The sequence below is a fragment of the Lemur catta genome, chromosome 11 (assembly GCF_020740605.2).
Source record: "Lemur catta isolate mLemCat1 chromosome 11, mLemCat1.pri, whole genome shotgun sequence".
NCBI lineage: Eukaryota > Metazoa > Chordata > Mammalia > Primates > Lemuridae > Lemur > Lemur catta.
Window position 1 is genome coordinate 15,426,303 of NC_059138.1, and position 24,908 is coordinate 15,451,210.

The 24,908-nt window shown below is 39.4% G+C and overlaps 2 protein-coding genes across 2 annotated transcripts in view; both read right to left on the reverse strand.

Moving 5' to 3' along the window:
- Nucleotides 1–6,156: 6,156 nt before the first annotated feature.
- Nucleotides 6,157–15,782, reverse strand: STMP1 (short transmembrane mitochondrial protein 1). The gene is made up of 3 exons (XM_045564776.1): nt 15,671–15,782; nt 7,789–7,842; nt 6,157–6,508 (listed from the first exon to the last, which is right to left on the reverse strand). The coding sequence occupies exons 1-3, from the start codon at nt 15,683–15,685 to the stop codon at nt 6,434–6,436; spliced, it is 144 nt and encodes a 47-aa protein (XP_045420732.1). The 5' UTR covers nt 15,686–15,782; the 3' UTR covers nt 6,157–6,433.
- Nucleotides 15,783–20,005: 4,223 nt separating this feature from the next.
- Nucleotides 20,006–24,908, reverse strand: part of NUP205 (nucleoporin 205) — a 71,982-nt gene continuing 67,079 nt past the window's right edge. The window contains exons 39-43 of the mRNA XM_045565475.1: nt 24,725–24,891; nt 23,048–23,171; nt 22,454–22,582; nt 21,790–21,863; nt 20,006–20,355 (exon numbers count right to left, since the gene is read on the reverse strand). Of these exons, the coding sequence (XP_045421431.1) occupies nt 20,203–20,355; nt 21,790–21,863; nt 22,454–22,582; nt 23,048–23,171; nt 24,725–24,891 (647 nt within the window). The 3' untranslated portion in view covers nt 20,006–20,202. The remainder of the gene's footprint in view (nt 20,356–21,789; nt 21,864–22,453; nt 22,583–23,047; nt 23,172–24,724; nt 24,892–24,908) is intronic.

Below are 24,908 nucleotides of genomic sequence, written 5' to 3' on the forward strand. Positions count from 1 at the left end.
TGTCACTAACCACAGATACCATTGCCTTGGTTAAGTGTCGGGAGGGAAAACTTTCATACCTGTCTTACTAGGGAGATCAAAACTATAATTAAGACCACAGTACTGTTATTGGTATTAGATTGGCTTGCTTCTGGACTTAATGAGTAGTTTGTTCCTGAGAAAACAAAGTACCAGGTAGTACCCAAAGGTCCAAATGCATCAGTCACTCCCTATGTGTCAACAAGCCCCCTCGAGGGAAGAAGAGATGTCTCTTGAACTCCCCCAGCAACTTCTACAATGTAGTCAGCTGTAACTGCTCAATAAATGGTTCCCATGAGAAAAAACAGTTCTGGACATCAAGGCCTCCTTCTTCCTCCTGAAGACCGTGCCATTTTCTCCATGACAGATGTCCTTGCTACATGACTGGCTATCGTTCTCAATCCCTCTAGTTTGCTGGAAATTACATATTTCTGACTTCTACCATTAGTTGCTTACTAAACGCATCTTAATGGAAAAGGAGTCCTCCATAGTTACTGCACTGTTTTAACTGATAAGTAATCATTGATAGCATGTGTGGTTTTCCCACAATTTATCTATAAAATCACTCCCTTAGCTTATCAAGTGTCCGTGAGTTGTAAAGTTTCTTTTGGAGCAAAGGAAACTACCACACTTGCATGCTCTAACCACAGAATGTTCTTGACTAGGGTGAACTGGACATATTAGCGTTTCTACCCTGTCAGCTTAGACTAAATTATTTGGCCAATACAATAGTGAAGACCTCATGAACCCACATAAAATATTAGGTACACTCCCGCTGATCTGATCGAGCCAACATCTCTAAGGTCATTTTGCTTTAAGATGTTCAAAAGAATCAGGATGTTGGGGCAGCCAAATCATCACATTTCTGACCCATTACAGAACTCAGACAATAAGACAAAGGTGCAGATAATAAGAACCTGGGAGTATAACAAGGAAAAAGAGAAAGAAAAGTCGATTTAGAATTAAGTGGACTCAATTGCTGGCCACTGCTCAGCTATTTGAGAACTTGACTCACTCCTAAAGGGAGAGCTGCGCCAGCTCCCCAGCTTCAGCTGCTACCAGGTGCTCCAAGCAGCTCATGTGTTCAACTAGGTGATTTAGAAAGTGTGTTTAGTTCAGTCTGGTCTACTGACTGCTCTCAAGACCTGCACTGTTCTTTTCCAAAACCAGAGAGTCAAGCCAAACAAGATTGCCCATCCTAGTGCCAGGAAATGGCAGATGTGATTAATAATTTCTTGTCATCTAAATCACTCCACTGTTAGGTAATAATTTCTAGCTCTCCTTAGTTGTCTTGTGTCTCCTGAAAATATAATTTGATTTTTATCTTCTAATATTTTACTAACGATGAAACTGAGAGCCTAAGTCACTTAGTTGCGTCTTATTCTCAATTATTAAATGTGCCTTTGAAATTCTCTTAAGTCATCCATAAAGTACATGATGTACAATCTTTTACATTAGCATTTACATGTCACAAAGACTCGTGCCATCTTTTGAAAAATAAAAAAATAAAAAAAATAGCTAGTATTCCCCCAATGTCAAAATAGATCCCTGTTTCTCCAGCTAAACACCAAATGAAGTAGCTGGCTTCACATTTGGGGATGACGTTGTTTGAAAATGTTATCTTTAGACACTAGAATCACTCTCAGTATAGCAAGATGCTCAAACTATTTCAACAAAAAAGGAACTGAGACCACCTGAGTACACAGGTAGCTCAGTCTGGGGCTGCCCCCACTGAATAGATGCGGAGCACAACTGCATGCACTATTTACATGGCTCCTTTTTCGTTCCGTGCCGTGCAATTGTTTATGTCAGATGATGCAACTGCACTGCACCTTTCATAGGGTCCTACCACCATGGCGGTGATTCAAGCAGGCGCAGGACCCAGGTTTTGCAACACCCCACCCTGGGAATTTCCACACAGTCTCACTGTTCTCAGCTCGTTTTCTTTCCCAGTGCCCTGCAAAACATACCATATGTTATGTCTTCAGTACTCGACGGAATGTGTTGCAACCAGATTTAGGAAAGGTATAAAGTGAACATTTAAAATTTAAGTGTCACAAACTCCCTATTAAAACCGGGCAAGATCTCAAAATATTTTCCTTCACCACCTTATTCCTTGCCACAAGGCAAGGCCCTAATAGTCAGTAGGGAAAAAAGAACTCATTCATCTGTGTAAGGAATGGAAATGCTATGTGCAAAACCCAAGACTGGAAGTTTAAGAAAAGCCTCATTTGCTCCAGTACAGTATATAGTATTCCTTCAGGAGGAATAACTCAGAAAAGGTATTAAAAATGTGGGCGACCTCAGGAGAAAAACAAACACCAGCATAGTATCTAGGGAGTGAACTGCTTAGTGGAAATGAAAACATTACACGTGTACATAGGCTCTATGAAACATGCACAGACAACTAGAAAAACCACACAGCTTACATACAGTCGTACAAGTGAAGACTGAGTAAATGATTTAGAAAAAGAGAAATAAAATTGTTCCTTTAAATCAGAAGTAACATATGCTTAATTACATATAACACTAAATCAGAAGAAAAGTCTAAAGCATAACTTTGGTAACTTCATTTCATAAAATTCAACCCCTTTTGATGATTTTAAACAAGGCTGTTTTTTCTCTCCCTCTGTGGTTTGGGAGGGTTACAGTTTAGGGATAAACTTTTCAAGTTCAGCATATTAAGTTTTTAGCATCAATTGTAAAGTCTTATATTTCACATGTCAGAGTAATGTGCACTAGTATTTTGAGTAACCCTCCCTTTATGGTCAGGTATGGCAAAAAGTTTTCTTAAATCACAATAAAAGGAGTTTTCAAACATTTTTTAAAGGGAAAAGAAAGGCTTGGCATGATAGTTCACACCTGTAATCCCAGCACTTCAGGAGGCCAAGGCAGGAGGATTGTTTCAGCCCAGGATATGCTTCAAGACCAGCATACCCCATCTCTACAAAATTTTTTTTTTAAAAATTAGCCAGGCATTTATACCTAGAGGCACATGCCAGAAAAAAAAAAAAAAATTAGCCAGGCATGACGGTGCATACCCATAGTCCCAGCTATTCGGGAGATTGAGGTGGGAGGATTGCTTGAGCCCAGTCGAGGTTGCAGTGAGCTGTTAGTGCCAATGCACTCTAGCACATGTGACAGCAAGACTCTGTCTCAGGAAAAAAAAAAAAAACCACGTCTTGTGGTGCTTCTTCCCATCGCTCCATTGATCTGTGCAGCAAGAGTTCCTATAAAACTCCCAGGGAAAGAGTAACTTTCAGATTACTACAGTAACTACAGATGCCATCCACAGCACAAATTTTCAACTACACCTTAAAACCTGAGGGTTCTGGAAAACCTATGATGGTTCTGGGTTTCTCCAACATATATCTCAGTGAAGATCATCTTGCCTGAGAACTCTCAGCTTCTTTTCACTGCTGCAAGAACATAAATCTAGGAGAGGGAATCTGAATGGTGAACGGGAAGTCAGCCTGTACTCATTGTGTAGCAGTTTACGTGGTGAACTTGAACTTAAGAACAGATCTGCTGGATAGCTCCCACTGGTAGAAATGGTCCTATCAGCAAGCTTATGTATCACTCCTGAGAAAAGCCCTAAGTCCAAATGAACCTTGTTTACAAGACATAATATAAAAAGGCCTAATCTTCTAACATCTAAGTGAACTTCATCGCGAAAGCAGCCATTCTGGGAGATCACACACACAGTGACAATGCTGTCATGGTTGATCACAAGGAATCCCTCTTTGGAGACAGCTTTCTAAGCTTCTAGCATTTTGAATACTCTCATGGTAAACCTATATCCTTTGAGGCTCTAGTTCATTCTGCTAACAATTCAGTCCCTGAAGATCAAATCTTGTGAGCCAGGTTAGGTATGATCTAGGTGGATGCTGTAAATTCTCATTAATATGAAAGAGAATGACCACAGAATGACAAATTTTGCATGGTTCATAAACTGGTTCCAAAAGTGATTGCAGAACTGGCCAAAAAAGCAGCATGTTTGAGCCAATATCTACTATTTATTGGACAATTTGTAAAGCATTGTGTAACACATCACAAACATTATCTCAATTATTTCTACGAAAACCCTATGAGGTAGGAGTTATGTCCACGTCTTACAGATAATGCAAGAGTTTCAGAAAGAATAAGTTGCTTGCCCATGATGACACTGCTAGGGAGGAGTCAAACCATAATTTGATCCTAATCTGTCTCACCCACAATGACAATTCTGACAGGGATAAAATGTATCTCCATGTATGAGAGATCCATGTGTTCAAAGAGATGCACAATCACTTTACCACATACAGAAAGGAATCAGTGTCACCACCATCTACAAAAGGCGCTCTAATTCTTCCAGTTTGTTGATTCTGAATACACCATGGCTTCAGAAATGGCATTATCAGTGAAGCTGCGCAACAAGTCCTCTGAAACAAAACACCTAATAAAATGAGTACTGATCTACATATAGTTAGTGCAAATTACACTTTTAGGACTTTATCTTATAGCTACATTCTGCATAGATATGTATAATAATGTTGGGTTCAAGGTTATCACTGTAATAGCAAAAGAACAACCTACACATTCATCAGTAGATTATATTAATTATGGTATATCTATTCAATACAAACTTATGCAGCCAAAAATGGAAGGAGGTTCCTTGTTCCTTACATATTGATATGGAATGATCTCCCTTAAAAAAAAAAAAAACGAAAGGGGCAGATCTCTATGTATAGTTTCTTGCCATTTGTTTAAAAAAAAAAAAAACCCCATGTACACATGTGTCTGTTTAGGCACTGACTCTTCCTCAAAAGTACACAGGAAAAGTGGTAACAGTGACCACCTAAGAGGAAGTAGGAGCCAGAGAACAAGGGTGGGAGAGGCCCTTTATACAAAATAATTTTGTATCTTAACCCTTGGGAAAAGTTACCTATTCAAATTTTTTTTTATTAATTTTTAAAAAATATGGGCTGATTAATCTTGTAATTTCTCAAATGTGTAATTTCTGACTGCAGGAAAAAAAAGCAAGCATTAATTGTGGAGAGAAGCAGAAATTTTTTTTTTTTTTTTTTTTTTTTGAGACAGAGTCTCACTTTGTTGCCCAGGCTAGAGTGAGTGCCGTGGCATCAGCCTAGCTCACAGCAACCTCAGACTCCTGGGCTTAAGCGATCCTACTGCCTCAGCCTCCCGAGTAGCTGGGACTACAGGCATGAGCCACCATGCCCGGCTAATTTTTTTGTATATATATTTTTAGTTGGCCAGATAATTTCTTTCTATTTTTGGTAGAGACGGGGTCTCACTCTTGCTCAGGCTGGTCTTGAACTCCTGACCTCGAGCGATCCACCCGCCTCGGCCTCCCAGAGCTAGGATTACAGGCGTGAGCCACCGCGCCCGGCCAGAAATTTTTTTTTAAAGAGACAAGGTCTTGCTATGTTGCCAAGAGCCTCAAACTACTAGGCACAAGCCATCCTCCTGCCTCAGTCTCCCAAGTAGCTGGGACTATAGGTGTTGCACTACTGTGCCTGGCTAGAAATTTTCCTTCTTGAGATGCTGATTTCATTATACATTTGGGCTATACTTTTCTTATGAGAATCACTATAAAGTAATAATGTAAATACATTTTTTAATGTGACAAGGCATAAAATTTTCTTTATAGACAACTTCTCACTTCTCCATCATATAACGTCAAATGTACCTGTAATCTCAAGTATAATTCTTTTGAGGGAAAAGAGTTAGATCAATACATCATTAAGGAAAAACAGGCATACTCAATAGACTGCTACTGGGAAAAAGACTATTATTTTGCATATATTTAAATTCCCTAGCTCCTGACAGAATTCTCAGAATATAGTTTCTCAGTTAATGAATAGCAAATTGATTTACTGATTAAATTAGTAACTATGGAGCTGCCTAACAACAGTAAAAAATAAATGGATAATTCGCCAGAAACTGGCTTCTAGATATTAATTTTAATTACTTTGGAACAACATAATTTAGTACCAAATGTTTAACAAGCACCAGTTATAATGGCTAAACTGTGAAATCAGTATTATTTTGTAACTGATCACCTATATGAAACTCATCAACTTTTCTTCTGACAAAAGGTAGTAGAAAAGAAATCTCAAAGAATAAGGAAGAGACGACTCATTAAAGGTCATGTTTACTAGTCGAGCACCATAATTCCAGTCCTAGAATGTCCCATGCAGCTGGAAGGAGGACACGGGAAGAGGTGAAGATGTTGGAAATGTAAGGGTAGTTTCTTAACCTGGGGCCCCATTTTTGCTCTACGGTAACACGGAGTCTAGCAAAGAAGAAAATCACAAGGCTGGAGATGAAAACAAAGGCTTTTGGTTCAGAAGGTAAAGGAGGCCCTCAAGAGGTGGAGACTCAGTGTATCCAGAAGGCTGTGCTGGAGTCGGCCTCATGAACTAGGGGGTTTCTTCTTGGCATCCAAGTCCTTTTTTATTTCTTCAAGTTTTTTAGCCAGGTTTGGTATCTTTAAAAAGAAAAAAGATTATTATAATTTTGCATCTACCTAATCAATATTCTTTTAACTTCTCTTCCTCCAAAAATAAATGGTTTTATAAGTTTTATTTTCCTCTAAAAGAGACCTACCAAATAGTATTTCTTAGCCTCATAACTGCATGCAAAAGATATTAGAAGTTGTACGATAAGTATGCTCCCTCTCTGAAAGGCAGATTCCAACTTCTACTTTTATATTACCCACTGAGCCCCTCAATCCAGTGTCAAGTAAAAGTTGTACATATAAACAATAAATGTGATATAAATTAATAAAGCCCCTGCCTAGCAACTGATATGACTGAAGCAAAGGTTGACAAAAGGGATTCCCTTTGTCATAACTAAAAGCTTTACTATAAAACAAACCAAAAGTGAATACCATGTTTCCCTTGTTTGTCTTTTTAAAACACCATTCCAGGATCCCCATTCATGGGCAGTTGTACTACCCAGTTTTCAACTTCCCCCTATATAAGGTGAGATTAATACAAACTCCCCACTTCACAAAACTCTGTCCTCCTTAAATGTCCTACATTATATAGATCCATCTCCAAAATTCTCAGTTATCTCCACTACTGGGTAGGGAGGCTGAAAACATTATCCAATTAATCTTTACATTCTCACTTATCACATGATTTTCTAAAGAATTTTTTTTTTTTTTTTTGAGACAGATTCTCACTCTGTCAACCTGGGTAGAGTGCCATATCAGCCCAGCTCACAGCAACCTCAAACTCCTGGGCTCAAGCAATCCTCTTGCCTCAACCTCCCAAGTAGCTGGGACTACAGGCACCTGCCACCACGCCCAGCTAATTTTTTCTATTTTGAGTAGAGACAGGGTCTCACTCTTGTTCAGGCTGGTCTCAAACTCCTGAGCTGAAGTGATAATCCAGCCTTAGCCAGCCCCCCCACCCTCCACCCCCCGAGTGCTAGGATTACAGGTGTGAGCCACCATGCCTGGCCTTCTATAGCATTTTAAGAACGCAACTTATATTACTCTAAGCTAATGAGCACAGCTTAGTATCATCTAGAGAACACCTAAACTGATGGGATTTTGCCCTCTTGTGGTGATACAGAGGACAGACACTTCTGTGAGTTGGATTATTTTTTCAAACAATGGAAAACCTTTCTATAATATTCAGTACTTTTTCCTCAGACCTATAGACCTCACATATGCTGGAAGGCACACCTTACCTCAAACAAAGAAAAGTCACTCTAAAAGAGTTACATGGAATCAAGGAGGTCATGGATACGGCCACTTACGTCATAGTTCTGAGCCAGATACATTCCAACCACGTTGCCCAAAGTAAATCCAAGCTGAAAGAATAGAACATGAAGAGTTAAGCTGCATAGCAAGTCCTGTGCCAGTCTGCTGCCAAACCAAAACACATAGACAATATCCTCTTCCTAGGGAGCTCAGGGAAGTTAGAAGACCCTGGTGTCCACTCTAGGACTATGTACAACTTGAGAATCACATTTTTCTACTATAAACACAGAATTACCCTCCCAAAAGGTTAAAAAGCATACAAAAGTAATAACAAATGGTGAAAAAAATCTAGCCTAAATTCTCCTTCTCCCCTCACAATCCCCATAAATATTTGACCATAAGTTCTAGAAACCCAAGCCAAAGTTCAGATTTTTGTTATTGAATGCTGTAATTGTTTTTGTCTTTTTTTGGTTACAGGTATTGTTATTCCTCTCTAAACCAAATAAAAATTATTCAATTTTATAAGTATTCAGTTAAATCATAGGATTTTAGATCCTATTCACAGCTGAATCTCTCCATATTTCAAAAGAAGAACTTGAGGCCCTGGATGGGAAGGGACTTGTCCCAGGTCATTCACAACAAGGAGAACAGGACAACTTACATTAGATACCCACTCAAAACCCAAAATATGTGATGACAGAAAAAATTAGGGAACTCTGACATACCACTGAGAGTACATACAGCAAAGCGCTCTGCCATGGGTAAAGTCTAACAGGCAGGACGTTTAAGGTCTAAAACACAGCTCTAACTCAGTGACAACAGAGACAGGCATGGTTTTTAAAGAACTATAAATGTTTCTCTCATTAGTGACTATTTTTCTGAACAAAAACTGTTCCGTGAAAATTTAGAGTACTCCTTACATACCAAAAGGACTAAACCTCCTTAGTTTTGAGTTTTAATGATAACTCCCTATTTTACTCCTAAATAAGACCCTCCAACTGAAGCCTAATTTCTAAGTTTATAAATTCAAACTGGCATCTACTTTTTTTCATCATTTTGTTTAATCAGTGTTGCTCCTATTTAATCAATATGCAGCAAAGAGGTTAAAATAGAAAAATAAAGTATGGCACTTAAAACCATCAATCACACATGGCATGGTCAAGCCTTATCTTCAAGTTGGAGGTGCATATGGAGGAACGGAATACAGCTGGGTCCTTACTGAGCTGTAAGCTTACAAAGCTTCGAACACCAAAAACATAATTTAAATTGGCTTGTTGTTAGCAAATTAAGAAACATAAAAGAGACTATCTAGTCTCTAACCATACATCATTTTCTGATCATATGATTAATTAGATACATCTTGCAAAATCGTATTTTTACCAACATAGCACCAAGAAGAATGATTTTTTTTCACTCCTATGGATTGAAATCAGATAGGCAGAGGTTTTCCAAATCCAGAAAGAGTATTAAATTTGCTTAAAAGAAGATGTTAGCTCTAACACCAAATAGAAAGAACATGAGATTGATAAAATTTCAAGAAAAATAATCCAGTTCTGGTTCTAGCACTATCTAGCTGTGTGCCTTTAGGCAAGACACTTACCTCTCCGGAGGACTGCTGATTTCAGCTTCCTGATTTATAAAACATTACTCCACCTATGTAATGTTGCAAGTCCAACATTCTAAGATTCCTAGTTCTTACCATGGGTGTCTCAAAATAAATAGGGCAGATCTAACCTGGCTTCAGTTTGGTAACTTCACCAGGCATCAGGGTACATGAAAAACTAGTGGTTATTTTAAAACACAAAGCAAAACAAAAACCACGTGCCTCTAGACAAGTGAGATCCAATTCCAGTTTCAGAAAACTACCAGATCTACCGATGGGGTATTGTAAAATTAAGCACACAATACAAGAAGAAAAATGTTACTCATTAAGAGAAATGTTAGGGAAAATGCACAAAGCCAGAAAAGCTTATACAGTATATTGTTCATGGCATGGCCAATAAGCAAGTTTAGACAGAAAAAAATTAAATCTGAAGAACACTGAGCCTGAAAAGTTAGATTGAAGCCAGATTATAGAAGGTCTTGAATGAGTCTGAAACCTCTCTGCAGGCCAAGAATGCTTAACTTCTTCCAGGCCAAGACCTGGAAGCCTCACCAGAAGCTCTGTAAGCTGGATGACATCAGCATAGTACCTCCTCCACACCACGTGGTCACCCCATAGTATCCCCTGCAGAGAAGACAGCGCAGAGAGAAGTGCAATGCCTTCTTCCAAGCCTGACACTAAATACCATTACTATCACACCCTCTCTAATAGAGCCACCAGGTGATGCCCAGCCTAAAAAAGCACTCACTCTTGGAAAGAAAGGCAACTCCAAAGCAAACTGACTCTTCTCATCTTGTGCTCAACCTTTCCCTAACCAAAAAGTTGTACACACAGATCAGCAAATAAAGCTACAATTTTTATCTGGGGATGGCTCCTGACAATAACCCAAAGTAGCTGACAATAACTCAAAGTATCTGACAAATCTGAAATATGACTCATCAAATGACATTTTCAAAAATGACCCACCCAAGTTATGATATAGAATCTCAACTATATTTTCTGACAAGGGTTTAAGAAATCTAAAAATAATCTCATTTTATTTAGCAAATACAGCTACAACTAGCATTCAAAAAGATTAGCCTAGCCAACCCAAAAGTGATTTACAGTCTGCAGTGACAAAATCTACACACTGACAAAACCAAAAATTATTTTATTTCTTAATTTTAGACTCAGCTAGACAAGCAGAAGACTTTTCTGTTCCAAAGAGGCAGAAAAAAATTCAACCTTTTTTGCGTCTTAGTCTGTAAACTTGTTGTAGAGAACGTTATCAAATGTGTTTAACAACTGTTCAAGTAATAATAAAACCCATATTCTATACATTAAAATGAAAATTTGCTGAGGATATAACCTATATCCCTTCTACTTACCACCACAGAGAAGCATGTTTTAAAGATGTAAGCTCAGTTTTACATGTAATGATCTTGCTTAGAGAATGAAGAAGGGGGGGGGAGGCTTTTAATGCTTTCATTGAGCCAGTAAATGAAACAGGGACATTCATGAAAAAGTCTGCCAGTGCAGAGGTAGAACTGGTTTGCCTGTTCTCAAAGAAGCTTATTCAAAATTCAAATATTTTATGACTATCTGAGTGGCAATGAGGCAAAAGAGGAAGATCTAAAATTAAATAAATGAAATCAATCACAAGGTATTGACTAAGTGCCTTACAGGTCCTAAAACTAAGCCATGTGCTTGGAAAATGTAAGTATAAGGTATAGTGCTTCTTCTCATGGATTTTAGGATCTATTCTAGGAAGCCACGACTAAACCACATGAAGGTGCAGTGAATACAATACAGCACATCACCATGTGATGGGCTCAATGGACTACATAGTTTAAGTGCTTTGTATTAGAAATCTACTAATGTAATTCATATCAACATATTAAAGGAGAAAAATCATATGATCATCAGATGAGGAAATAGGATGACAAAATTCAATAGCTAGTCACAGTAAAAAAATTTTTTTTTTTTTTTTTTTGAGACAGAGTCTTGCTCTGTTGCCCGGGTAGAGGGCAGTGGCGTCAGCCTAGCTCACAGCAACCTCAAACTGCTGGACTCAAGCAATCCTCCTGCCTCAGCCTTCCAAAGTGCTGGGATTATAGGTGTGAGCCCAGCCAAACTCTTAAACAGGAAAGAGAAGGGAATTTCCTTAACCTGTTAGAAAATATCACAAATACCATACTAAAACTTGACAAGCATTTCCACTAAAAGCAGAAACAAAACTAGAATGTTCACTCTCATGACTTCAACTCAAAGTCCTAGCTTACAGGATGAAAGGGAAGATGGACAAATAAGAGTAATAAACATTTAAAAAGAACACAGAACTGTCAGTTTTTTGCCTTCACTGGAGACATGACTGCCTTCGCAGTATTCCCTTCACTGGTTCACTTCCAACTGTATCTACAAACTACTGGAGCTAAGAGATAGGCAAGATTGCTGGATACAAAATCAATATGAGAAAATTATTAGCATTTCTATACAATGGCAACAACTAATTTGAAAATGTAATTTTAAAAAGGTCACCACTCACAACAACACAAAACTAAAAAGTACCTAGAAATAAATACAACAAACAAGGTGCAAGATTACTCAGAAGTTAAAAACACTGATGAAAGACATATGAGACCTAAATAAATGGGGAGATGGATCATAATAGTATCAAGACATAATGGTGCGAAGATTTCAGGAGCTGAAGTCACCAGGAAGGCCTCACGGAAAAAGATGGGAGTTGGTCCACAAGGAGTAGTAAGGAAGACAAAGAGCAGGATGAAAGGAAAACCATGTGGGAAGGTATGAACACAAGAAGGTCCACAGGTTGGTTATGGATCCGTAAGATTAGGCTAGCCAGTCTAAAACAGGACTCTCTGTTGAAGGGCAGTGGGAAAGGAAAATGGAGCGAGATTAGCAAATGAGCAAAATCAAGTGAAAGTGGTTATGGTTTGATGTGGAAGGATGGATGCAGGGGCCACTGACAGTTTCTGAGCATGTGAGTAAGGCAATTAATCTTGATTACTCTGGCAGCTGCAAGAGGGAAGGACAGAGCCAAGGGCAGCAAAGGATACATATAGAACCAGAGGCAATAGCCCTGCTTTGCTACGGCTTATCAGACTATATGAGGGCAGTGCCATATTTAGAGAAGTGCAACCAGCATGAACTTGAAATCATGAAGAATGGATGGAAGAAGTAGAGATGTTTAGCCTAAAGACAAGACAGAGGACCCAGGTGGGGGGGGGTTGAGAGAAGTGCCAAGACAATGTTCTTTGAGTAGGTAAAAGGTTCTCAAGTAGATTAGAATTGCTCTTTAACATAAAGGAGCAGCACTAGGTAAGGAGACACTAGCCAAACATGAAAGAGATTATCAGAGGGAATAATGAGCCTATTGTAAATGGAAGTGACCAAACATAAACATTCTTCACTTTATAAAGCAGATACTATTATTGCCCAGTTTATGTTGAGGAAACTGAGGCACACAGCAGTTAAGTAACTTGCCCAAGATTACACAGCAGGCAAATATACGTCCCAGGCACATGGTGGGAAAATGACATGGGAAATGAAGGAGAGAAATAAATCAAAGATTATGTCAACATTTCAAATTTGAGAGACTCAGGGCAGGGGAACAAAGAAAAAAGTTAGGTGTAGGATAGGGGATGTGGGGTGGAGGGCAGGTAACAGGGCCAGACATGTGGAGTCTGAAATGGAAGGTAAGACCAGAAATGTTCAGTTGGCAGCTGATGCCAGGAACTGGAATTCAGAGAAAGGGACTCAGATAGTTTTGGAAGCTGTCTGCAAAGAGGTGAAAGGTGACAGCATGGCAAGCAACACACTCACAGAGAGGGTGGGTTTGGAGAGAAGGGCAGAGGATCAGGGACTGACCCTCGGCCAGCACATAGTAACCAAGAAGCAGGGAGAAGCAGCCAGTAAAAACAGGAGAGATTAGATAGAGCAGTTCCCCCAGCTGGTATACCCAGATACGATTCTCTCAGCCCTTTGAGCTACCCGCGCCCAGAGCCTGTCACCTTCACTCTGTGCAGGTTCCTCTTTAAAAATAATTAACGTGAAAGAATATTGGAAAGTACTTGAGATATGGGATCCCAAAGCCGAGGGAAGAGGGATTAAAGATGACATGATTTAAGAGTACCAAGTGCTAGGGACTTCAAGAGGTAAGAAAAGCAACAGATTACCAGGAATAGTACCACAGGCAGTGTGCACAAAGCCCCCAGCAGTGCCTTTGTATGTCTTTGTAATAAGCTACTCTTCCAAAGCATTCTTAAAATAGCTGTAGCTAAACCATACTACGATTAAGGAAGCTACTGTAGCAAAATCACAGGAACAAGGTGTGAAGACAGGGACTATGGGTGAATATTTTAATCAGAAGACGAATGAACAATGGGAGGAATATATAAGCAACACAATCAAGTACACTGGTTTCAAATTGTGCTCGACGAACAACTGTAGGAAACATCTTAGAGGGTTCCAAAATGAGTGATGACAATGCACATGCTTAACTTGTGACTGTTCCATCACTTCCAAACCTTTCTCATCACCTACCCTTCTGAGGGAAGCTAATTCCCATTTCTGAGAAGAAATTAAAACAAGAGTTCAACTGACACCCCGCAAAAGAAAAACCAAACAATATCTGAATCCTTGTTAAGTGCCACTGTTTTTAAGTTCTTTAATGTGTTATTTTTAATCCTCACAAGGAAACCAGGAGGTGAGTTCCCATTTTCAGATGTGGAAACTGAAGCATAGGAAATTTAAATAACCTGCGCAAGCTCCCACAGCTTGAAAATGATGGAGGTAGGGTTCAAACCCGGAAGTCTGATTCTGGAGTCTAACCTCTTAAATACTAGGACATGATGGTCATTGTTTTATAGATGAAATGACTGAAAACAAACAGACAGACATGCCCAACTTCACAGAGTTAGTGAATCATTTGACAGAGTTGGAATCAATGTGAAAAGTATATACTACTTTTAAAGGAAATGAGGTGGGAGACCAGAAGGTGAGAGAACAAGAGCGTTCCAGTTACTTCCAAGCTAGGAATTGAATGGATAGCTTCAGCATCTCTCCTTAAATGCTGAGAATTCTGAATACACAAATCAAAATCCATGTTTCCACACAGGAAAAAAGTTTATTCCAACACCAAATAAACTCATTCTGCAAAAGAACTCACAAAGTTGATTGCAAATGAATCATGTCCTCCCAGTTTATCAATGACCAACAGATGTAGGTGGTTCAATTATTATATCATCCTACACTTGAGGCTAAGTGATACTGCTTTTAACCTACTGTTTCCTGCATGTAAATGACTGTAATTATTCCTAACTCTCAAGCTAACACCTGTAAAGACACTGGAGAAACTCCCAAAGGAGCAGCCCTGTCTTAGGTGGGCAGTTTGGGTCAAGGATACTCTCTTTTGACTCATTGGACTTCACAATCAATTACCATCTTTCAAGAGGACAGAAGGGCCACATTTTGTTTTTTAATTTCTTTAATAAAAAAAATATAGCATTTGGGATAGAATCTCATTTCCAGAGCACCAGATCTCCATTGAACATCTGAAAGATATTAGAATATCTGCCTCTTGTAAGAATTAGGGATCGAGAGCATCAAGTTTTGAACGCACAAAAACTTGGTAGAAAAACTTTCACTTGAAAATTTGGCAAGTCTTCCACCAGGAACTTTCACCAGGCAATCCTTGATTTCACTGAGTTTTGCCAGAAAACTCGTTTTTAACTCAAATAAGGAGCCATGAGAAATAATCTGCTTACTCACGCTCACTCATTTTCGGAAAAATCACTTGTATACCAGCGTCTGACTCACTTGGCGAAGTCTGAAAGGTCTGACGAGGGCTCGCTACGCCTCTAACTCTGACCTCGTGCGATGGCTAATGTAAGATTTATTCCTGGCCCTCCCGCCCTCCTACCTTCCAAAAATGCCAACCAGCAGAGCTCTAAGTCGGGGACAGGGTCTGTGTCTATGTCGGGAGCGCAGAAAGGGAGTCGACTACGAAAAGGCATTAAGGACCACACGAGCTTTAATACGAGGATTACACAACGACCACAGGGCGCGGCACACAGCAAGACGCTTCCAAGACGCATACTGTCTGACACCTCCAACTTTCAGGCACTTGATGGCTACAGAAAAGTACTGGCAAAGGGATTTATGGGAAGGCAGGAAGAAAACCCCACGGGCCACCCTGAGAGGCGCCGACCAGGCGCAGGCGCCGCGGGGACCGCGGGAACTACGCCCACGTCCCCCGGCCAAGGCCGTCTCGAGGGGAAAGAGGGGCCCGAGGTGAACCCCAAGCCGCAGGCCCTCTCCTCGGCAGCTCCACTCACCAGGAACTGGAGCATGATGTCGACAAGGAGGGCGCTAAGGGAGGCCGCAGCTCCGACGGCCGGTCCGAGCCTGCCACCCCACCGCGAGGGGCGGAACCCGCCGTCGACTTCCGGGTCACGCCCCGCCCCGCTCCTCCTTCTTCACCCACACCAGGAAGCAGCTCACAGCGTGCCGGCGCCCCCTGGCGGAGCGTGCCGGGCTCACAGCCTGGAGCTGCACGCCGACGATTGTGGTGCACCGCCTGGTTTAGGGCTCCCTGGCCTAGGACGGGATGAGGCAGGAGTCCCATCCCTAGGTGTGCAGGCTTCGGGGTTCCTGTCCCATCCCAAGGTGTGCATCTGTATGGCCCGGGATCTTTTGCACCATAGGACTCTGCAGGGCAGGAAAGGAGGCTAGTAGTTGTCAAAGCTCCACGGGTGTGCTATGTAATCTCAGTTAAGAAACAGTGATAGAGTTTGGGCGCTTAAGTAGTTAGGAAGGAGGCTTTTGGAGTCTGGCACAGCTGAGTCCGAGTCATGATTGCCTTGCACCACCTGGCAGCCGTGAGCAAGCCGCTTAACCTTTCTTGAGGTTCGGTTTCCACCTCTGTAAATGGGGCTAACGCAAGCCCCTTGTTCAGCTGTTGTGGGGACCAAATAAGATAATGTGAGGGATCAATATATGCTAGTCATATGCCTGGTGCGGACTGATATATACCTCCTGACGCACAGTATCACCGGTACAATTGTATTCGAGCCAAAAATGTTTAACCGGAATCTCATCAAAAGAAAAATTGTGGGTTCTTTTTCAAAACAGCTAAAAAATATAAAAGCCCCTTACTCCTCCAAAAAGGCAAGGAACTGCTTTATTAATAAAGGTAATTAAAGAGGTAACTAAATGTAATGTGTTATTCTTAATTATTGATCCTGGGTCAAAAAAAAAGTTCTAAAGAACATTTTGGGGACAATTGAGGAAATTTTAATATGGACAGAATATTAGGAATTGTGTATTTTATTGTCAAATGTGTTGAATGTTATGGTATTGTGATTAGGAAGGAAAATACAGTTGTTCTTACTTGCTAAAATGTTTAGGGATAAAGTGTCATGATGTCTACAACTTAAAGAAAACCAGTATATAAGCATATTAAAAAGAAAATGTGCAAAGTGTGGACAACTAGTGAATCTAGGTGAAAAGTATATGGGTTCATTGTACTTTTCTTCCAACTCTTCTGAAGATTCAAAATTTTTCAAGATGGGAAAACAATAAACATCTGGAAAAGGCTAGCTTGGGTATTAACAGCTATTACAGCTCAGATAAAGTTTGGATATATAATTTCTATGTCACCAATTTATCAAAACTGCAGGAGTCATGACTAGGAAGAGGGTATGTACCTGTTTTTGATATTCTAACCCCACGAAAATGATTAACTCAGTAGAAACAACAAATTAAAACCCTACATTTATTTAGTATTGTTGAGGAATAAACAAACCTACTCTTTACATGCTAAAACTTTTTAAAGCAAAATAACCTAAAACCTGGTTTTATCCCCTTTACTTTGCTTTGCTGAAGAGCACCCTCTCTCCATGCGCCAGGGAACAGAATGCCCCAGGGAACAGAGGCAGGCCCAGTGCTAGCCTTGTCCTGGCTGTTTCATACAAACACCATTTCTGGTCACCAATGCAATGCACCTGCAGTCCTTCCTGCCACCGCCGCCCACACCCTCCTCCACTGCCCAAACTGATCCATCCAGTCAGCTGTAATTTTGGAAAAATTGGTTAGAAAACAAGGCAATGAAGCTTAGTAAATCCAAAATCTTAATTCCAAATTTGGCTAATATCTTTCTCCTGTTTGGAAGGCTTCACACTTCAGAGGTTTATATTAGGTCATTAAATATGAAATGTCCGATTCCAAATCAAAAGTGTAGTTTATTATATCACAAACAAGAAGCAGTACAATTAAAGTGTGCGCCTAAACTTTTGACACAGTTTTGCCATCTTAAGGGTAGGTTGTTAATGCCTGCAGCAAAGAAGCCTGGAAATCGAGTGGCAATGAAATTGCAAAAGGTATTTTTCACACCTTGTGTAGAATTGAGTATCTTCCTTTGCAAGAAGTGGTCCAAAGCCTGGAAGTGGCAGTCAGTTGGTGCAAGGTCTTGTGAATATGATGGATGACAGAGGTTCCAAGTCCAGCCTCTGTAGTTCGAGCAGCACTGTTTTTTTGCGACATGTGGTCTTGCAAGAGATTAGCCTGTCTCTATGGACCAGTCTTGGCTGCTTAATCACAAGCATCCTCATCATTTCATCCAATTGGTTGCAGTAGACATCCACAGTATCGACTGCTCAGGTTTCATGAAACTGTAGTGGATAATACCAGCTCTGTACCACCAAATAGACACCATTAGCTTTTTGTGATGAACATTTGGTTTTGGACTGTGTTTTGGCACATCTTTATCCAGCCATTGTGCTGAATACTTGCAATTGTCAGAAAGAATTTATTTTTCATCACATGTAACAATATGGTGTATAAATGGTTCGCCTTTGTTTTGACAGTAAAGAAAGGCAAGCTTCTAGCCAATTTCTCTTCTAACACTCGTTTAATTCATGTGGTACCCATCTGTCGTTTCTTTACCTTGCCAATTTGTTTCAAATGGTTCAATATTGTTGGAATAGTAACATCAAACCTTGCTGCTAATGCATGCATGCATAGGTTGAGATGGATTCACTTCCATGACAGCTTTCAGTTCATTATCCACCTTGGTCTCAGGTCACCCACATGGCTCACTTTCAAAATTAAAATCACCAGAGTGGGACTTCTCAAACCATCAACGTACTGTGCGTTTGTTAGCCACATCCTTCCCAAACACTTCCATGATATTTAGAGCTGTCTGCACAGGTTCCATGATGGAACTCATATTCAAAAATAACACGAATTTTTGACTTATCTATGGTTTCACAAAAATTGCCCTAAAAAAATGTGAAAGATAATCACAGGCCAAAATGTGCATTTGAAAGACCAAGGATGCACCTTCACAATAGGGAAAGAAACCAAGAACTGTCAAAGTGAAATGTCAGAAATATCAACTGTCAAACTTAGTACTTAAGGAAATTGGGCATTCCATACTTAATGACCTTAATGATAATAAAATGCTTTGATTTCATGCCCCAGGCTCCCTGCTGATTATTTCTGGGTCCATGCCTGTGTTCCAGATGATAAAGATTACCACATGCCTGACCAGCAGAGCAACAGGCATCATGACTACATTTTGGATCCAGTAATTTATTTATTCACATCCCTCTAAGACTTCAATTTATTAATAGGATGCTTTCCAGCCAAAAGGTAATGTTTAACTAGTGGGCATTGAATTAATTTCAAAATACAACACTGACAAAGCCTTTTTGAAAAGATGCTAAAAAGCCACAGAAATTTTATAAGATTTTTTTAAAAGCAACACTACAACACTATAGAACTAAGTATTAATTTTCTGCTACTATATGAGAGTCAAGACTCTTTCCTCTCTGAGCAGTCTCTCCTATATATTACACTGAAATAACTGCTGACTAGAAAGGGAAAAATGTACTTTCAGATGATATAATCACTTGAACATATAAACAACTGGGTAAGAAATGAGTGGTTATTAAGTAAATTTTTTGCCCTGGGGATAGGTAGCTATCATATTAATTATATGAGCAGATGATCAATTTGAGAAATTTCATAATCATTTCTAAGGAAAAAATGCAAATTATCATACAGTCTTCCATATCTGTGGGTCCCACATTCTCAGATTCTACCAACTGCAGATCGAAAATATTCAGAAAAATATAACAAAAAAATTTAAAAATACAGTATAACAACTATTTAAATAACATTTACATTGTATTAGGTATTATAAATAATCTAGAGATGACTTAAAGCATATGGGAGGATATGCTTAGGTTGTATGCAAATACTGTGTAGTTTTATATAAGGTATTTGAACATCAAGTGGATGTAGAGATCCTAGACTCAATCCCCTTCAGATGCCAAGGGACAACTGTATTGTCATTTTATATGCAGAAAAGAAAAAATGCAAAGGCTAAATAATTTTAGGAAAGAAATGGCTTGATTTTCTGACATATTTTCATAATACATTTTTCACAGTATTGGGTATGCTATTCTATAAAAGAACATGGCTATAGTTTGTTATCCACTCTACCCCATGAAGTAACCCTGAATATCATAAAAGTGTGATGTGGTTACCAAGCTGGAATTTTTAAACTATGCCTTTAGCATTCAGAATAGTATCTCCACTGTGGAGGGTTTGTTAGATTGCTGATGTTGATCATTTTCTACATAAAATTTCAAAAGACTAAGCAGACATTTGTTTTTTTAAAAAGTATTTATTTTTTTAATAGTGAGGATGGAACCAAGCAAAGAAGTTACAGTAAAGATGTCCATATATAAAGAAAAAAAATAGCAAAATATTTTTTGGTCATAATTTAGAAACAAACTAGTCTATAAAAAGGAGATAGTTTCCCCAAGTCATCTCTTCCACAGAAGAGTATAAACACAAGCTGTCAGTTCCTTGATATCCTCAGTAGGCCACGGATACGTCTGACAAGAGCCTGTATGAAACTATATCGAGATCGAACTTTTGAATACAATCCTTCAATGTCCAGAAGTTTCTTTTGTAGTGATTCTCCAAAAGCATTGACGGCATCAGCCTGAAGCTAGAGGTAACACAGATTACATTTTATTATTAAAATTGCTGTCTCAAATATTTTAGTTTATATGTTTCAATCTAAAATACCTTTGAATTTTTGTAATGTGGTCTTTCCAATAAAAAATACTTTTGAATTTTTGTAAGTGGTACAAATTAACATTCACACTTTCCACCTTAGAATTTTTGGGTATAATTCTAGTGTTTTTCCCTCTTTCCTTTCTTGTATAAATTGTAAATTTTTAAATCTGCTTTAAATAGCCAACAATTGTTGACACTGATATACACACAAAACATTTCCTAAAGGGCCATACAATAAGTTAGTACAAGTGGGTGCCTCATTTTGGCAATTTTTAAAAAACTACTTGCAAGCTTATGTTTTCAAGAACTAAAGTGGGGTAAACCTGGTATATGCTTTAGAATTCATATGTATTATAGAATGCATATGTAGTTTCAGATGGACCTTTTTGATGTTATATAGAGAAAGGCTAAAATTAAGGACAAAATTAGATAACTCTACCTGTCTTCAGTTTTACACTAAAATCACAACATGGAGTAAGATTATTTTATTAATCCTGCATTTTTTTTCTAATTTTGTAACAGACCAGTGTAAATGAAACAATAATAGCAATTACTTCAACATATAAAACATCCTCTGGATGATCTATTCTTCAGCTAATTCTGCACATGGTACCACTTAACACTAGCTTTCCTAAACAAGCCTAGCCAAAAAATGAATTCCTTTTATAAAGCCACTAAGGGGCAAATGTAGTCCAGACTAGGATGAGAGCATGGTATCCATGACATTGCTGTAACTGCACCTCTCTTTCCTGGGTAAGACTCAACCTTCAGCTTTAAGAAAGGCAGCAACAAAGAGGGATTAGGGAAGAGCAGAGGCTTTATCAAATCATGGCTAAGGACATTCAGATGCCTAGTAGCACATCTAGCTATAATTCATTTTCCCCAATATCACACACCCTGATTGATATCTGCTTTGTTAGAAACATGACTTTGCTATTTGTTTAATGTGAGGTTTTCATTTTAATTGCTTCTCAATCTCATCGTTATTTCCTGAAAAATTAAGTGTTGAGCGATACTTTGTGCCTAAAAGTTCTACAAAGCTAATGAGAAGATATTAGAAGTTTCTAGATCATAATACCTTCCAATTGCTGAACACATACCTACCATATTTCAGGCATAACACTAGAAGCCTCACATACATGAAATCTCATTTAATTCTGACCAAACCATGAGGTTGATGTATCTTTCCCATTTCTTAGATGAAGAAATTGAGGCTCAGAAGTTGTTCAAAGTCACATAAGCTGTTCAGTGGCCAAGCTAGAATTCAAATCAGATCTCTATATGCAACCCTGAAAATCATAATCTTATTAACACATCAGGCATTCCTTTAATAAAGAGAAAAAGTATGAGAACAGAACCTTACCTGGTCTATATCATGCTGACTCACTATAGTCAGCCCACTTCTAAAATCTAGATTGGTTTCTGAGGTGAAGGAATCTAGAGATAAAAGACACAGTCACACCAGTTTTGCAAGTACATATCTATTACCCAGTGGAGGAAGCTGAATGACAATAAACAATTATATCAGGAAAAACATGGTCCAAGACTGGGGACTCAATTTTCAACTTTCAGCAAATGGAAGCCCCTGGGAAACATTTCACTGAACCAGGCCAGGATTCAGTAGTTTTTCTCTATTTCTTCCCACATAAGGGATCTCATACAGGCTCACTGGTCAGAGGCCCACTCCAGCAATAAGAATCACAGCCTAGTGGCTGACCCACTTCCACTCTTACAGAGAATTACTTGTGACCAGAGGACTCTGGAGCTAGGTCAGCTCTTAACTGCAAGAAGCTGAGTAACAGCTGATGAGCAGGCTCTAGAATACTCTTATGCTCAGCACAATTTCCATGGACAGAAGGTAAAATGCAAGAAATAGCTATGTCTAGTAACTAAGTATTAATTGTTCCTGATTTACCCAATTCACTCTTAGTAACCTGGACACATAAAAAATAAAAATGTAACAAGTTTTTCAAGGCACTAAAATCTATAGGCATTTATGGTTCACTAATTTTTAGCATAGAGTTTACCTTGTAGTCTTCTGCTTTTAAATAAGGTTCTGGAGGCACATAAAGAATCTTGAGAATCCGTGGGTGTGCAATGTAACAAGTAGTACTCCAGATGGCGCCAAAGAATAAATAGGCAGGTCTCTATGATAACTATATATGACAGCTCAGATTAAAGGAAAATAATCTCATCAGATATTTTTCACAAAGTAGTTTCTGAGGAGGAGAAAAAAGGAGAAACTGCACTCACTTAATGACGTACCCACAGCTGCAGTCTAACAGACAGGGGTAAGTTTCCACTGAAGGTACCTCCAGAGGAAGCAGCGAGGTGTGCTGAGAGGAAGGAGTAGGGGACCGGGGGATGCTGTGCCAGCAGTATCGTGTCCTTACCTCTTGCCCAGACAGAAAGTGCCTGCACATACTGTCAGTATTACTAGCTACTCCAAAAGGTACGAACAAAAAGTATGACTTGGAACTATATCAGGCATTTACTAGAAAAAAATTAACAGTAATCATATCCCCTCCCATCTGGTTTTGGTGCCCAAATAATGTGAGAATACATAAACAGTTTCTACATTTAAAGGTCACCATTCAAGTCTATGATTTCATAAAAGATACAAGAACAAAGGGAAAGCAGTTTAGCTCGATTGTTGATCAACTTCACCAAACGCCGTCTTGCTAGAACATATTTCTGGGCAGTGGAGATTTTATCAACACCAGCAGGCATCACAGACTGACACAACTAAGAGAAAGAAACAAATGCAGTATTAGAATGGCATTAACTATAAAATTTAGTAAGAGTCTACTATACACAGGTGGGGTAAGTGCTGTGAATAACACTCAAATTTAAACATCCTCAAGGACAAGAGTTTATTATCTAGTTAAGAAGATAGTAATTTTAAAAAATGAAAGCCAAACAAGCTCACATTCACAAATGAATGTTTATCTCCTGCCTTTTGAAAAAGTCTGTCCCTGAAACAGACAGTTGGAATCTGCTGATGGGCCCACAACCCTGAGTTTCCTGTCACATCGAAATAAAACAAAAGACAGCAGTAGGTCTTTCCATCATCAGTAGGTGTAACAATCCCACGGAGAATTTCTGTAACAGCTGTCAAGTATTTTCTGAGGAAACAGTAGACTTCTGGAGCATAACAAAAGTATGATCACCAACCAAAGCCTCCCCTGATCATTTCCCAAACTGGCATACATATAAACAGTGGTTCAATTCAGTGTTGTGACACTGGGTTTGACAGAAGGCATCTCGAGTGAGGCTGATGGAAGGCCACATGCTTCATTATAATGATGCCGTTCCTCTTTCGAGTATGAGCATCACGAACAAGCTACACATTAGGGAGGAAAGACTGCCAGATGTAAACCACACAGTTTCAGAGGTTACCTGAACCCAGTCAATAACTCCTGCCTCACCCTGTTCCTCCTAGCTGTGTGCTTTTGGGCAAGTTATTCAAGCCTTCTGTGCCTCAGTTTCCTCACCTAAGAAATGGGTATAGCAACAATATCTGCCTCATGTATTCAGGTAGAGCCTGCAGCTCAGGGCCTGGCACATCATAAACACTCAATAAATGTTCCCTATGATTATCAGAAGAGTGGCAAGAAGGAGTAGGCTTTGACTAGTCATAAGAATGACATGGAATTTTTTAGAAAGCCTGGTGTAAACCAGGAATGACAAAATGGCTCAACATCCAGGCTGCCACTGGACACCAGGAAGCCTTAGCACTGCCTTAGGAACTGGCCAAGGGATGCTATAGTTCAGCTGTGCCAAACAGAAAAGGCAAAAAGCTACGTAGGGAGCAAGGCTAGTAATTCAGCATCTTTAGCTATAATAAGCACAAGGGAATGATTCTGGGTCACTGAGAGCAGACAGTCAAGTCTGATATGCTATCTCATTTGTTTGAAAAACTCCCTAAACTGATATTAAAGATGCTGAAGGCACAGAGACACTTACCTAAGTTCTACTGAAAAAACACCTGCAATAGAAACTCGTATGTTTCTCAGCACAGATTTTAGAGCATAAATTACCCAAAACTGTTATTCAAAGGCCAGCTGCCTTTCTATTTTCTTAAACAGGTGCTACTTCACTGTTTTTTGGTCAAGAGTTTCTGTGCTTATGAGGCTGGTGCTGAGGTGAGAAACTCTTCTCCAAGTCACACAGAAGAATCATTCTAATTCCTTTAGTCATATTGCACATGTCATTTTTACTTAGTCTGAGATCAGTACCCCAGCCCTAGTAACAGCAACGATTTCTCAAGTCCCCAGAGCTCAGTATATGATTCATACCTCTTTTATCTCATCTGGGGGAAGCTGCTCTACATTCTGTAGCTTGTTCACACTCCGTCGATGACTGTCATAATAGCTGAAGAAATCATTAGCACTCTGTTTCAGCAGGTAGACAATAATGCCTAAACCAGGCAGGCGCCAATATGGAACCACTGGAGCTTGGGTATCTAATAGAGTCAATGAT